The sequence below is a fragment of the Piliocolobus tephrosceles genome, chromosome 6, assembly GCF_002776525.5.
Source record: "Piliocolobus tephrosceles isolate RC106 chromosome 6, ASM277652v3, whole genome shotgun sequence".
NCBI lineage: Eukaryota > Metazoa > Chordata > Mammalia > Primates > Cercopithecidae > Piliocolobus > Piliocolobus tephrosceles.
The window spans coordinates 100,251,417-100,268,059 of NC_045439.1; the positions used below are offsets into that span (position 1 = coordinate 100,251,417).

At 43.8% G+C, this 16,643-nt stretch overlaps 1 protein-coding gene across 1 annotated transcript in view; it reads right to left on the reverse strand.

Annotated features, from left to right (window-relative positions):
* Positions 1 to 751: 751 nt before the first annotated feature.
* LOC111522855 (AP-3 complex subunit sigma-2) overlaps positions 752 to 16,643 on the reverse strand; it is a 61,310-nt gene continuing 45,418 nt past the window's right edge. The window contains exons 5-6 of the mRNA XM_023187105.2: positions 4,787 to 4,894; positions 752 to 2,836 (exon numbers count right to left, since the gene is read on the reverse strand). Of these exons, the coding sequence (XP_023042873.1) occupies positions 2,708 to 2,836; positions 4,787 to 4,894 (237 nt within the window). The 3' untranslated portion in view covers positions 752 to 2,707. The remainder of the gene's footprint in view (positions 2,837 to 4,786; positions 4,895 to 16,643) is intronic.

Consider the following 16,643-nt stretch of genomic DNA (forward strand, 5'->3'; position numbering starts at 1 on the left):
CCTATTTTTTAAAAAGATGTTTATGGCTTTGCTGATAGCAGGCCGGAAAGCTAGCTGAATTTGCAGGCAAGCTTAAGCAGTTAATGAAAAATTATTGTGGCTTGTCCAAAGGGATTGAGTTTTCCAAATAAAAAAACGGGCTTTAGTTTTATGCCATTGTAAGAGGCAGTGTGAGGGATGTTTTGATGCCCACTTTGAATCTGTAGGACCACTCGATGATTTTTTAAAACCACTGGTTTCTGGCAGGCAAAACATTTAAAATCTCAAGGCTATCTCAGGAAATCTAGCACAGGGGCTGTCCTGCAGTAATTCATTAAATCACATAACAAATGAACTCAAGAAGAGGGATGTAGCTCTGGATTTGTGACCCTCAACACAACACTTACCACCTTGGGCTTTGGCTTCAACATCCATTAAATGGAGGGACACAGAAGACTCTTTGGCTCTTATACTCTATGACATGATCACTGGCCACCTTAGAAAATCAAGCCTATTTAGACCACGGTTTGTGAGAAGTCACTTAATCTCTTTGAGGCTCAGTTTCATCTATAAAAAAGATGATAACGTTGGGAGAAGCCATCTTCAGCAATGAGGAAAGAAAAGGACAATGAAGTCAAGTGAGCAGTCTCGAATCTCAGCCCTGTGTTACCTAAGGGAAGGTTACTGGAACTGGGTCTACTTTCTTCATCTGCAAAATGGGGATAAGAATGTCTGTTGTTAAGGACTGTTGAATGATCTTGCTCATGCCAACTTACAGAAGGTACAAAATAAACACTGATCTCCTTTATTCTGATTTCACACTCAGCAAATGAGAGAAATGTGAATGTACTGAAATGTCTGCCAGAAAAAGAAAATCCAACCCTTCAAAAGAATGCTATCAGGGGTTTTGACATCTATTCACCTACACTTCCCTCTTCCACAGTAAGAGGCCCACCTTCTGATCCACATTGCCCATCTCTGCGCTTATCATGGAGCTTTCAAGAGTGAGGATCAGAGGCTGTATGGAGCAGTGGGCACAAACCACAGGGAGCGCTGTTCAAAAATGGAAAACGAGGTGGCCCCAACACCAGGTGCTGCTGGGCACCCTCTCAGACCTGCCCTGCAACAGCATCAGGAGGCTGAGGGTCCCCAGTCAGAAGGCCCGAGAGGGGCCCAGGCTGGAAACTTTACTGCGAAGCAGCCCTCATCTCAAGGTGGCTCAACAGCACACCTGAAATCTAGCCCATGCAACAGCGTGGGAGCAGGAGGCCCTACTCCACCGCAGTAAGAACATTTATGGGCACCTAAGCTCTGGGAGAATGGCACCTGAGGGAACAGGGCGTGCCCACAAGCAGAGCTCCAGGAGGGAGAAGAGGCAGCCCTGCTCCTAGTCTCAGCCAGCATGTGTCATGTCCAGGCCCCAAAAGGGTGACCCTGGCTCAGGTTCTCATGCTCCAGAAGCTGGCCCAGGTGGCAGTGGGTTCCCTGTGGAGGCAGCTCATCATTCACAACACAGCAACGAACCTTCTGCTCCCATGAGGAAAATGTATTTTAAACTTGGGAAGAGTCATAATTCTGGGATGTTTCACATGTTGTCAGCTTTAACCTTCTACAGATACAGGGCCTCTCCTCTGGGAGTAGAGACCTCTGGCACGTGCTGGTGTGTGGTGGGTCCCTCTCCCTATTAGCAGAAATGTGGTGGGCATGCGCCAGGTTTATGATTTGGATCGTGTCCTGCACATAACACCTGTGAGAATACAACTGGGACTAGGACAATGCAGGAAGCATATTCTTCAAGAGGTGGTAACCAAAAGGCTCGGCTATACAAAAGGAATTCTGGTGGCAGGGCATGATGGCTCACGCCTGTAATGCCAGCACTTTGGGAGGCCGAGGCGGGTGGATCACTTGAGTCCAGGAGTTCGAGACTAGCCTGGCTAACATGGTAAAACCGTTTCTACTAAAAATACAAAAATTAGCTGGGCGTGGTGGTGGGTGCTGTAATCCCAGCTACTGGGGAGGCTGAGACAGGAGAATTGCTTGAACCCAGGAAGCAGAGGTTGCACTGAGCCAAGATTACACCACTGCACTCTAGCCTGGGCGACAGAGCAAGACTCCGTCTCAAAAAAAAAAAACCCACAAAAAAACCACAAAAAGATTCTGGGTGTAACAATCTCAATAGAGTCAGCAGGTGACTCTGGTTCTCCTAAAATTCTGCCCTTACTTGCCACTCACCACACCCCCAAATCTGAAGGGCCAGCCCATTTCTGCCTATGACACCTCACCAGCAAGTAAAGGCCATGGGACCTCAGAAGTCTGTGGTGCTAAGGATGAAGACTCTAGCCAGAGAAGGCGCTCAGCACTAGTGAGGAGGTTCTGGGAAGCAGGTGGGTCTGCTCAATGCAGTCCCTAACCCTTGGGAGCGTCCGTGTGAAAGGTAAAGGTGCGAGTGGCTTGGGCATGCTGACTCCCTGCTGAGGAAGGCAGGGCCCCTCACATCTGCAGCGGCCGTGTGCATCAGAGAACGGCATGGCTGCACATGTGAGAACTGGGCACACCCAAGCAGTGTCAATAGGAATCCCTTCCCCATTCCATGCCAAACAGTCTTCCCCAGACACAAAGGTTCCAGGTCCTGAGGCTTGACTCTTCTATGGCTCAAAACGGGTTCTGTTTCCAGACGTGCTTGTCTTTGCTTGTCTTAAGGACTCTATTTCAGCCCAATCCTTGACCCTCAGACAAATTGGGACAGGTTGGGAACTTTGATGTTGAGATCGCCAATGTTGATGTTCCGAGGAATCTCTGGCAGGTTGATGTTTTTCACAGCAGACACAGCCCGCGCAGGCGCTGCTGAAAGGCCACCCTGAGAAGAAATGAGGTGAGTATGAGACAAATTCTCAGTGTTACCCGCTTAACGCTAAAAAAAAAGAAAAGAAAAGAAAAGCAAAAACAAAAACAAACAAGCTCACACCTGTAATCCCAGCACTTTGGGAGGCCAAGGTGGGTGGATCACCTGAGGTCAGGAGTTCGAGACTGGCCTGGCCAACATGGTGAAATCCCATTTCTACCAAAAATACAAAAATTGGCTGGGTGTGGTGGCGGGCGCCTGTAGTCCCAGCTACTAGGGAGGCTTGAGGCAGGAAAATCGCTTGAACCTGGGAGGTGGAGGTTGCAGTGAGCTGAGATCACACCACTGCACTCCAACCTGGGCAAGAGAATGAGACTCTGTCTCAAAAACAAACAAACAAAATAACAGGTGAGGGATGCCTAGAGAAATTCCAAACTGAGAACACACAACTGAAGTTTTAATTTTCCCCCCTTATTCCTCAAAAGTAGCCAACAAAACAATCTTGAGGTTAGATGGGGTTTGGCACAGGGATCCAAAGCCTGCAGTCCTGCTAGACTACCAGCTCCTCAGAGGTGGGGTGTGGCCTATGCAGTTTCACAGCCCCAGCAACTCACAGTGCCTGGCACATGGTGGGTACCCAAAAAATGCTGAAATAATCTAAAGTGGTTTGTCAGGGGCACTTTTCTGGTTACAAAACAAAACAAAACCCCTTCCTCAAAAGACTGAAGACTCTTATTGAAATGTGCAAAGTCACAGGGAAATTCTTAAAAGGAAAAGAAAAGCCATGGCTCTAGGGCAACTGCTTGCCAACTAACAATGTGAGATGAAAAGAGCTGGCTTTGGAAGTGTCGTGTGGCAACAAGCTGGGAGAAGGTGGGGGGTATCACAGATACAGAAGGGCTGGTGACAAAACGCAGAGTATGCACATCTACAGTGAACCCCCCACCTGGCAGGCTCACCCCCATGTGGAGAGAAGGGCAAAAGTGGATGAAGACTCTCTCACATTTTTCCCCTATTGCCTTCTTTCCGAATGCCAACTCCAATTCTGCCCTCACCCAGCAAGTCTCCATTTCTTCTCATTTCCAACCCCCTTGCCTCTGACTCACTTACTATTCCTGGAATCTTCCCAGCCTACATTTCTGAAAGAACTATAGCTGCCACAATAGCTGTGGTCTGCAAAAGCTTCTTCCGCAGGACTGCCAGTCCTCACAGAAAGAAGAATTCCTGGTTTCGCAAGATCAAGTTCCGTTATACAAGGCAAAGAATCTCTTTAAGACACTCAGATAATTAAAGAGGTAATTTGTTCTGCTATTTCTGCATGTGAAAGTATATGTCTGTAACCTCTGTGCTCTGGTAAGGCTGAGGAAGGGGATGGAGAACCTCAGAGGGATAGGACAGAATTGATGTGAACATCTGTATCAAGCCCAGTACCATGTGGGGGTGGACTGGGGTATGTTATTTTCAAGCCTAGCCCAAACTCTACTGTAGTTTTTTATAAGACTAACTGGAAATAAGGAAATTGGCAACTCTGAGGTCTGAAAGACACCACGAGAAATGGCTGCTGGGAGATCAGACTCTTAGAGCACACAAACTAGGAAACCACACTGGAATAGGAGAAGAGGGTTCTGGGTCCCTCCAGGGAACGAGTGGCTTTCAAAGGAGGAATTACAAACCACAAACATGGGTCATAACCCCCAAGCCAAAAGCTGTTTGCTTTCCTCTGCCATCTGGCTTTTCTATTTACTCTTTTACCCTGAAAGTCTGAGATTTCAAACCTTGTTATCTGTTTAATTTTCAGGGCTGGTTGACCTTCAAATCCATGAGTTTCAATGGACTCAAGGAAGAAAGAAGATGAGTATCATTTCCTGAGGTTTCATAGCAACACAAACCAACACATGTACACACTCCTGCCTCTGCCCAGGTTTTCTCTACCCAGCCAGGGCTAGAACACAGTTGCTTACTCACCTCGGATTTCTCCAGCCTGTTTTGAGCTTCAATCTGAGCCACGATTTCATTCATGTTTGTTTCCAACACCATCCCACCCATCACCACCTCCTGGAGGATGTAGTGCACCTAACGGGGAAGCAGAAACCAGAAGAGTCAGAACACTCTGTGGTGGTCAAAGTGTGACCCATGAGGTTTCCTTTTCCTGCAGCAGCAGAGTGGTCAGATATGACAACAGGTCCCGACTCAGAACTCAGACACTCAAGCCCCCTTGCCCATCCACCTCTCCAGTGATACCACGAGGGGTCTCTCCCAGGTCTTGGCACAGGGCAACATGAATCTCTCCCCTCAGCAGTGAGGTGGTAGCTATGAGCCCAGGCTTCAAAGTCAGGCAGCTCTTGTTTAAGTTCTGGCTCTGCTACTTGCTAGTTGGGTGGCCCTGGGCAAATTATCTTTAAAGTGCTTCAGCTTCCTTCCAGGATTGCAGTGAGGGCTGGATGAGATAAACATGTGTAAAGCACCTAGCCTGGTGCCCAAGACACACTGGGTTCCAAGTAAGTAATTATGGCTTTCATTATTAATATTACCATCATCAACACTGACTGTCATTAAGTAGGTCCAGCTATGACAGAATAATCCCTATCCAAGCAACTGAAATGAATGTCTCCTACCTTCCAAAGGCAGATCCTCCAGGCTGTGCTCCATTGAAGGGACGTGATCAGAACAAGATAGAGCCCAATTCCTTTGCACCTCTCCTCACCTCATTTCTTACCGCTTAGATTAGAAAGCAGATTCAGTATAAACACCTTTCTAAGCATAAGGCTCACATTTGGGCTTAGGTTCCACCTAGCTAGTAGTTATCTAAACAAAGCTGAATCTCAGTGTACCTAACCGCTGTGATGGGACAGAGGTTGACTCAACCACTGTATCCCATCATGATAGGAAAGCTGTCACAGAAAGCCCTGGGTGGGTCAAAGCAGAGATGCCCACTGGGGTTCATAAGGAATGGTACTCCATATTTCAAACCAAATCATATCAAATGGCCCTCAAGGTGCTTTCAGTCAAGGTGGGAAGATAGCAAGTACAACCTTCTATTGTTAACTAAGTGCCAAATGATTGGGATAGTCCTGGGGAAGTCAGAGAAGAAAGGGAACAGTGGCTAGAGAGATCAGAGAGTTTCACAGAGACAGTGGGAGGACTGAAGCTGGGCTCTGACATTAGAGAAGCAGGGGAAAGAATTTCAGGTAGAAGGTGTTGGAAGGAGCAATTCAGCTGGTGTATGGGCAGGTATGGGGAGCTCCTGGGTCTGGCTGGGATGACAACTTTATTTACACAGGAGAGAGGCTAAGACAAGGCTGAGAAGGTAATTTGGGTCTGGAGCAGGGCTTCTCAGCCTGGGTACTAGTGACATCTGGGGGCAGAAAATTCTCTGCTGTGGGGCTGTCCTGTCGCTGTGGCCTGTTCTCTGGCATCCCTGGTCTCTACTCCTCCAGCTTGACAATCAAAAATGTCTCCAGAATTGTCATATGTGTTCCAGGGGGCAAACTCACCCCAGCTGAGAACCACTGGTCTAGAGTCTACAGTTAACCACCAGTTTACTCTGTAAGCAATGCAGAGTCAAGAAGAAAGATGTGTCTGCATATCTGGGCACTGTGCACTTCTGACATCTGAAGTTCTCTGGCATTGGCTCCCTGTATTTTGCCCTCAGTAAGTGCAGGGAACTTCTGATCTTGAGGGCAGAGTATAATAAATCAAATGTATTCCCATGTATGTTTGCCCACACTGAGCCTTATTAACCACTGTTCTGTCTACATACACACACACTCTCACGAGGTGTTCTTACATTTTATACAATATGAATTATTCATTAGTTATATGCAAATAAAGATTTAATGGTAAAAGTCTCATATTTAGATAATTTACAAAATGTTAAACAAGACTGGTTTTAAAATAATTCCCTGGGGGAATTCCACTGTTTATACTTGTCCCCATCAATAAATAGGCCTCTGAAAACAGTATGGTGGTTCTTCAAAAAGATTAAAAACAGAATTACCATATGGCTCAACTATTCTACTTTTGGGTACACACTCAAAAGAACTGAAAGTAAAGACTTGAAGAGAATGTATACACCCATGTTCATAGCAGTATTACTCACAACAGCCAAAAGGTGGAAGCAGCCCAAGTGTCCATGAACAGACAACTGGATTAACAAAATGTGCCATAGAAATACAACGGAGTATTATTCAGCCTTAAAAAGGAAAGGAATTCTGTTTTTTTTGTTTGTTTGTTTTGTTTTGTTTCCATCTGAATTGAGACGCTGTAAAAGGGAAGGGAATTCTGAGACACACTGTAACACGGATGAACCTTGAAGATACTGTAAGTGAAACAACCCACACACAAAAGGATGAGGACTGTGTGATTCCACTCCTGTGAGGTACCCAGAGTAGTCAAATTCAGAGACAGAAACTGGAATGGGGGCTGCCATGGGCAGGGGGAAGAGGGCAGTGGTTACAGGGGTGCTGTTTTGCAAGATAAAGAGCTCTGGAGATGGATGGTGGTGGCGACTGCACAACAATGTGGACATACTTAATGCCACAGAACTGTAAGTTTAAAAATGGTGAAGACAGGAAACTTTATGTTACATATGTTACCACAATTTAATAAAAAAGGAGAGAAACAGTCCTCTATACCTGTTCTTTCAGTATTTATTCCTTTTGTTTAGCCAATCCCTGTGTGGGTAGAAAGTAGTACTTGTTGAGTATCTATTATGAACCAAGTACTTTATGTAACTTACCTTAATTTTACAACATTCATCTAAGGTAGGTAATGTAACCTTCACTTTATTATTATTACTACTATTATTATTATTATTACTATTATTATTTGAGGCAGAGTCTCACTCTGTTCCCCAGGCTGGAGTACAGTGTTATGTACTTGGCTCACTGCACCCTCCGCCTCCTGGGTTCAAGCGATTCTCCCAACACAGCCTCCTGAGTAGCTGGGATTATATGCACCTGTCACCACACCCAGCTAATTTTTATATTTTTAGTAGAGTCGGGGTTTCCTCATGTTGGCCAGGCTGGTCTGGAACTCCTGACCTCAGATGATCCGCCTGCCTTGGCCTCCCAAAGTGCTGAGATCACGCCTGGCCCGCCTTGTCTTTATATATGAGGAAATTGATACATTTTATGTATGAGGAAAAGGCAATAAAATGATCCCAAATGTCATGTATGTTAGTAGCAGAATGGTGTTGATTCCAGAGCTCATGTTCTACCCCTTCTATCATACTTCCTCAGAATCCCAAACTGTGTCTTCCACTCTATTCATCCCTGACACCTATTCCACATGAAATCATTTAAGACTTTGGTGTGTCCAGATCTTGTATTAATTCTTCCATGCTTTATCTCCAAGGCCTAGAACAATGCTCAGAGTAGGCATGCTGAAAGAATGAAAGGCTTTCCATATATCTGAGTAGCATATTCCTTGGGCTTTAGGGACTTCGAAGACTGACAACAGTGTGGTGGTGGGGGCTTTATGGAGAAGGTATAGTAAAAGGCCTAACACATGATGTCGTGGAGACTAGTGGCTGGTTAACAGAAAAAGTCAGTTAAAGCTTCTTATTTAACACTGCATCATAAAGTCAGCATTTTCAAATGCTGTTCAAAATGTGTTCCAAATGCAAAAAGAAGAAATAGAAATGCAAACTCCATTTTTGTTATAACTACAGGATATCCAAAATTCCAAACCCCCAAACAGGTGAAAAAGCTGTCAAAAGCAGGGAGCTCCGGCAGGGACTCCTTTGCTTCACAGAAGGAAAAGAAGAAAGGATGCTACAGGGAGAGGACAGGGAAGCTGGAGATCTCAGAAAGACCTGCAAAAATATGTACTTCCTGTGGGTAAAGGACACACTCCGGTACCAAATTAATTCCTTGTTTTTAGAAGGCAGGAACTTCCTTGGACCTGAAGTTGAGGCTAAATGAGAAATCACACAAGCTACATTTGCCTCACAGAGGTGGTCTCCATGGTAGTAGAGAAGACAGCCTTTGCATTGAGGAGATGCTAAGAGACACCTTGCCTATCTCGATTGGCTGGCTAGAGACTAAGGGTACACGGACTCACCCAGAACCCTAAATCAAGGGAACAACTGTAGCCAGCCCAGAACAGTTTTGGCAGCTCCCCCAGCAAGCATCCTGCCAACAGCTGGTCCCTGAAAAACTTGCCTATTTAAGTATACAAAAAATCTAAACAGGATCTATAAAAATACACAATGAGGAAAAATTAGGAAAGAAATAGGAAAACCAAATGGCAGACTAAGACCACACACTGGAAAAGGGCCTCCAAGGACTAGATATAATGGTAATAAAATATTTTACACAATGAAAAAAAGAAAATTGACAAAATAGTTGTCTCTATGAAATGAGAGCTCAAAGCAGAAATACAAGAACTTCAGCAGAGGTAGGGAGACGAGAAGAGAAGACAAGCTGTATACTAGCAGAACTGAGGAAAGAAGTGAAAGGAAAAATACTGTTATAGAAATGAAGGTGAAACTGGAAGAAGCAAAGGGAGAAGAGAGACTGCTAAAAACACATTGGGAACAAAAGGAGAGAAATAAAAAAAAAAAAAAGAAACCAAAAAGGGCTAAAAGAAATAGAGAAGAAACAGTTACAAAAGACAGCAAAGGAGATGTAATATTTGCATAAAAAAACTTTAACATGAATGGGAAAAATATGTAAGGATATATTCATAAAGATAGAATCTAAGATGTTTCTGAACTATAAGAGGATTGGGGTCTACATACTGAAAGGTCACACTGTATCCCAGGGAAAACAAATTCAGAATAGGCAGTACCAAGATACACCTTTAAGTAAGGTTTCTGGGTTCCTGCAACCAGGCAAAAAGATCAAATCACTTAAAAGAGAAACAAAATCATGAAAATTTCCACATTAATATTTGATGCTAACAGAAAATGGAACAATACCTACAAAATTCTCAAGGACAGAAAGTGTGACTCAAGGACTTTATTTATTTTTATTTTTATTTTTATTTTTGAGATGGGGTCTTGCTCTGTCACCAGGCTGGAGTGCAGTGGCGCGATCTCAGCTCACTGCAACCTCTACCTCCTGGGTTCAAGCGATTCTCCTACCTCAGCCTCCCAAGGAGCTGGGACTATAGGCATGCGCCACCACGCCCAGCTAATTTTTGTATTTTTAGTAGATATGGGGTTTCACCATGTTGGCCAGGATGGTCCGGATCTCTCAACCTCGTATTCCGCCCCCCTTGGCCTCCCAAAGTGCTCAAGGACTTTATACCCAGTCAACTGTCCAGCAAGGGTAACAGAATGGGGACCACTGTTCCCAAGTATTTCTTTCTTTCTTTTTTTTTTTTTTGAGACAGAGTTTCACTCTTGTTGCCCAGACTGGAGTGCAATGGTGCTATCTCCGCTCACTGAAACCTCTGCCTCCCTGGTTCAAGCGATTCTCCTGCTTCAGCCTCCTGAGTAGCTGGGATTACAGGTATGTGCACCACGCCTGGCTAATTTTGTATTTTTCGTAGAGATGGGGTTTCTCCATGTTGGTCAGGCTGGTCTCAAACTCCCAACCTCAAGTGATCCACCCACCTCAGTCTCTCAAAGTGATGGCATTACAAGCATGAGCCACCACACACGGCCAAGTATTTCTTAAAGAGGAATCTACAAAAGGAAGCACTTGTGCCAACTAAGAGGTGACTGGAAAAACTATGGCAGGGCCAGGCCTGGTGGCTCATGCTTGTAATCCCAGCACTTTGGGAGGCCAAGGCGGGTGGATCATTTGAGGTCAGGAGTTCAAGACCAGCCTGGCCAACATGGGGAAACCCCATCTCTACTAAAAATACAAAAATTAGCCAGGTGTGGTGGCACACACCTGTAATCCCAGCTACTCAGGAAGCTGAGGCAGAATCGCTTGAACCTGGGAGGTGGAGGCTGCAGTGAGCTGAGATTGCGCCATTGTACTCCAGCCTGGGTGACGGAGCGAGACTCTGTCTCAAAAAAAAAAAAAAAAAAAAAAAAAGTTAGCTGGGCAGAAGTGGCACCTGCCTGTAATCCCAGCTACTTGGGAGGCTGGGGCAGGAGAATCGCCTGAACCCAGGAGGAGGTTGTAGTGAGCCAAGATCATGTCACTGCACTCCAGCCTGGGCAACAAGAGCGAAAATCCTTCTCAAAAACAAAAACAAAATAAAAAACTATGGCAAAAACTTGCAGTGAGCACTGAAACTACTTAACTGTAGGTCTAAGACTAAAATAGGATTAGGGTAACAACGGAGTGTCAATACTATATGCTTTGATGATGTAGAAAACTCCAGCTAGTAAAAACTAGGAAGAGAAGAGGGGAAAAAAGGAGAGAGGTAGAATACGAACACTGATTTCCTCACTCTCAGTAACTGAGAGTCCATGGATAGCATTTAAAACTAAAGTAATAAAGGTATGGTTAATCTGCCTTTTACTGTGACTTTTCCCGTGAATGTCCACACCTACCATTATTTGCTATAAACAAAACTTTGAGAGCCATTAAACTTTTGGCAAGGGCCAAAAAACTCTTTTTCTTTCTTTCTTTTTTTTTTTTTTTTTGAGACAGGGTCTTGCTTTGTCACCCAGGCTGGAGTGTAGTGCCATGATTATAGCTCATTGCAGCCTTGAACTACTGGGCTCCAGCAATCCTCCTGCCTCAGTCTCCTGAGTAGCTGGGCCTACAGGCACATGCTGCCATGCCCAGCTTTTTTTTTTTAATTTTTAAGTAGAGATGAGGTCTTGCTCAGGCTGGTCTTGAACTCCTGAGCTCAAGGGATCCTCCCGCCTTAGCCTCCCAAAGTATTGAGATTACAGGTGTGAGCCAATGTGCCCAACCCAGAAAGATCTCTTCTGCTGATTTGAGTTTTTTGCCATTATTGCAAAAAACTCACCCAAAATGCATCATCTACAATTTCCAGTTTCTCTAAAGTTAGAACTCAGACTGCTATGAAACAATAAGTACAGAATCCTAGGTTTTTAGGATTCCTCCACCTCTACTCTTCCATAGTTATCTTGCCCAACCTAATTCAGCTTCATTTCTTTTTTAAAGTAACTGTCCTTCCAAAGCATTCCTCTTAGTTTTCACAGAATAATTTTCTTTTCTTTTTTTTTGGAAACAGTCTCACTCTGTCGCCTAGCTGGAGTGCAGGGGTGTGATCTCGACACACTGCAGCCTCTGTCTCCCAGGTTCAAGCAATTCTCTTGCCTCAGCCTCCTGAGTAGCTGGGACTACAGGTGCACGCCACCACGCCCAGCTTATCTTTTGTATTTTTAGTAGAGCCAGGGTTTTACCATGTTGCTCAGGCTGGTCTCGAACTCCTAAGTGCTAGGATTACAGGCATGAGCCACCATGCACAGCCAGAATAATTTTCTTTTCTTCCTCATAATTTAATACGTATATTATTTAATCAAATTACATAATTACAGTACCACTTTACTGGCATAAAGAGATCTGGAAACATCACATCTGACCTTTACTAAGCAAAATGACTCGTGTAACTGAGCAATGGATAAGCAAACAGCTGCCCGTATTAGTCCTGCTAGTCAGTTCAGACCTTGTCCACTGAATATGAAAAGTTGACCACGAAAGATGGCTAACATTTCTCTGACTGGAGACAGACGGGACTTGAGAAAGTTGGAGGCTGCCAAGCATGGGTGTAGGGAGCAAGCAGTCAAGAATCAATACTGAACTCATGTATCTAAAGAACTGGAGATACAGTTAGGGCACAAAGAAGGGTTCTGTTAAACAATGGAAGTTGGCTGGTGGGCTGACCTTGAGGAAGCCTGCAGAAATCTAGGTAAATACCTGAGAGAAGACTGACAGATAAAGTCACAAACCAACACAGGGAGGCTGGTAGGGAAAGAAAATCTGAGATGTGAGTCATGCAAATGGCATTCGAAACCATAGGAACAGAAGGAAAGAGGCTAAGTCTTCAAAAGGCCTAAACCCAGACTCACACAGTGTGCAATGAACAAATACGAATTATCAAGTATGATAATTCAACTTTCTCTCTACTCAGCAAGCATGGGAAATAATGACACTAGCAAAATGCATTCAGAAGTGTTTATTAACAGAGTTTAAACAAAAGTGCTACTGATTTTTCAGTACTTGGCAAATCCAATGGTTATTTAACCTAAAAATAATTACAACCAGGATGAGTTTCATCTGACATAAAGATTAGGATAACCCCAATAAACCAACAGGATATCTTGATATAAGGGAAAGACAACAGAAAAAATGCTTCAGGCGATAAATCTGAAATCTTAAAAGGTAAAATGAGGCATAGATACTGATGTTTTCCAAGATCAAGATACATAAATTTATGACCACATTTTAGTGAGTGAAAGTTGGTGTTTTTAGCTCTGTCCTATTTAAATTTTTCTCTTGGAACCCCTGAAAATAGTCAAGAGTAGGAATGAGTACTATAGTCAAAATGTCAGTTCCTCTAAAGACAATTTAACCTGCTATCGAGTCTCTCCATTCTCCCCCAACACCTCTGGACATCTGTGTCTCTTCATTTTTTTTTTTTTTTTCTTGAGACATGGTCTCACTCTGTCGCCCAGGATGGAATGCAGTGGCACGATCTCGGTTCATTGCAACCTCCACCTTCCGGATTCAAGCGATCCTATAGCCTCAGCCTCTCCAGCAGTTGGGACTACAGGCCACATGCCACCACACCCGGCTAATTTTTTTTTTTTTGAGACGGAGTCTCGCTCTGTGGCCCAGGCTGGAGTGCAGGGGTGCGATCTTGGCTCACTGCAACATCCGCCTCCCAGGTTCAAGTGATTCTCCTGCCTCAGCCTCCCGAGTAGCTGCGTCTACAGGCACGTGCCACCACACCTGGCTAATTTTTTGTCTTTTTTGTAGAGACGGGGTTTCACTGTGTTAGCCAGGATAGTCTCGATCTCCTGACCTCGTGATCCACCCACCTCAGCCTCCCAGGCTGATAGCTTTTTATACTAGTTTCATTAATTCCTAAGAAAGGGCTTCAGAAAATAAGTAGGGAAGAGATTGTTGAGAGATGGGAAATGCATCATTTTCTTGACTATACTTGAAGGCGTGGTGGCTACTAATAAGTCAAAGGGTAACAAGATGCTCTGAGGTGACTCAGCACTGACAGGGGAAGAGAAAATCATCTAAGAGTCATCTTGGCCCACAGTCAGACTCTAGTTCCCCTATTATTCATTTTAGAAAGAAATGAAAAGGGAATATCTTTATGAGTAGAATTGAGGGCCTGGTACATATGCCTTTTTCTCTCTTACTCAATACTTTCATTCCAAAGTCCAATGTTTTATCGGTGTTTTAAGACAAGCAAAGGACTGACTATCCTCATTCCCTTGCATCTCTTTTACCTAAAAACGAACATATGGTAATTAGATTCAATGACACTTGGCTGGATATCTATGTAGGTGTAACTACAGTGAACAACATGGAACACATTAAGAAGTACCAGGCATACGTGACTTCACTGAAAAGTTGACTTCTAGCTAAGGAGACAAAACAATATGAGTCAAAGAGTTAGACATTAAATCACCATTAAATCATTTTAACAGAAACCTTCAAAAGTATATTACACACTCCCATGACTTCTAAAAAAGAATATTCTAAATGTAATTGGACTTTTTTGGGGGGGAGTGCTTTTTTTTGCAGCTCACTGTTAATATCAAGTAATGAATTGTATTTATTTATTTATTTTTTCTTTAGATGGAGTCTCACTCTGTCACTCAGGCTGGAGTGCAGTGGCACGATCTCGGCTCATTACAATCACTCTAAGCACTCTAAGATGCACATGAGCACAGGCACATGAGAGCAGAGGCAAAGAAGAGCAGATTCAAATCTTCCATGTCACACTCATTCCAGACATACACTAATTAAGTAGAATTGAGCAGAGGCAAAGAAGAGCAGATTCAAATCTTCCATGTCACACTCATTCCAGACATACACTAATTAAGTAGAATTGAGGGCAGATTCGTCCTGTATTTAGAATTTTTCGTTTCCTTTTTGTTTTTGGACAAATGGATAGAGGTAAACAAGTTAAATGTTTCAGTGAGCCCACTGTACCTACCACATAAAAGGTAGTGTGTTAAGTTCAAGGCATTCACTGATTTTTCTTTTTTTTCTTGAGACAGGGTCTTGCTCTCTCACTATCACTCAAGCTGAAGAGCAGAGGCGTGATCATGGCTTACAGCAGCCTTGACCTCTGAGGCTCAAGTGATCTCACCTCAGCCTCCAGAGTAGCTGGGACCACAGACGTGCATCACCACGCCCAGCTAATTTTTGTATTTTTCATAGAGACAGGGTTTCACCATGTTGCCCAGGCTGATCTCAAACTCCTGGGCTCAAGCAATCCTTCTGCTTCAACCTCCCAGAGTGCTGGGATTACAGCACCTGGCCGATTTTTCACTAAAAGAATATAATCTCTAACAATGTCTATTTTCAAATAGGCTTAACATCACAGAATGTTAACAGCTGGAAGAAGGAATGAAGATAAGATGTGGACCCTGTCCTTAAAGGGTTTAGAATCAAGTAAGAAAGATTAAACATGTAGAGAATTAACTATAATAAAAGGAAGTCTTTGATAAATACCATGACCCAAGTACAAAGTGCTATGTTATTTCAGAGAAGGGTGACCTTAAGACTAACTGGCAATTGGAGGAAAGGCATCCAGGCAGAGGGAATGGCAAATTACCTAGCAACTCATTAATTATTCTTCATTAATAATTCATCATCTTTTTTTTTTGAGACAGATTCTCGCTCTTGTCGCCCAGGCTGGAGTGTAGTGGTGTGATCTCAGTTCACTGCAACCTCCGCCTCCCGGGTTCAAGCAATTCTCCTGCCTCAGCCTCCTGAGTAACTAGGATTACAGGCATGTGCCACCACGCCTGGCTAATTTTTCTATTTTTAGTAGAGATGGGGTTTCTCTATGTTGGCCAGGCTGATTTCGAACTCCTGAACTTGTGATCTGCCGAACTTGGCCTCCCAAAGTGCTGGGATGACAAGCATGAGCCACCACACCCAGCTCATCTTCTTTTATAATTAATAAAAGGATCACTCACTCACTGCCTTCATGTTTTATGCTCTTTGAGTATATACAGTTGACTACAGTAAAGTATACTCACTACATATTATTACTTCCTTTTTAAAAAAATGAATTCCTATTATGAGTCAGGGTTCTCTGTGAAATCTTTTTTTTTTTTTTTAATGTTCTAGCAGCACTTTTTCTTTCTAGTCCAGTGTTTCATCCTCCTTTGACTACTACCTGTTTACACTGCTGATCCCAAAAGCCAAGCACAGTGCTAAGTATAGAAAAAGATCCAAACCTTGTCCTTTTGAATTTTATCCTTCGTTGGTTGCTTATCTGCTAACAAAACATGACACAAACACATTTCCCCATATTTAGGATGTCAAAGCAGGCAGGAACACTATAGGCAGCATTGCAGAGTGTAGAGGGAGCAGGTCCAGAATCAGAGTCCAGGATCTGAATCTGGCTCTGTCACTTACCAGCTGTGTGACCTTAGAGAAACTGAGGCTTCCTACCAATAAACCTCAAGTTTCTTCATCGGTAAAATGGGGAGAACCAGAGTTCTGGGCTGCCAGGCTTATTCTAAAGATTAAAAAAGATGATGTAGGAAATAAATGAGACACTGTATATAAAGCACTTGGCTATCTATTATGTGCCTGGTTCTTAGTAAGTACTTGATGGATGTTGGTTAATTTGGTAGTTATAATCAAAGTCATCTTGACCAACCTCTTCCCCAGTGCAGGATTCTGATCTTTGGTTCCTGCAACAGTGTAGATCCTTCACTCTGGTGACAGATCCTTCGCCTCCATGA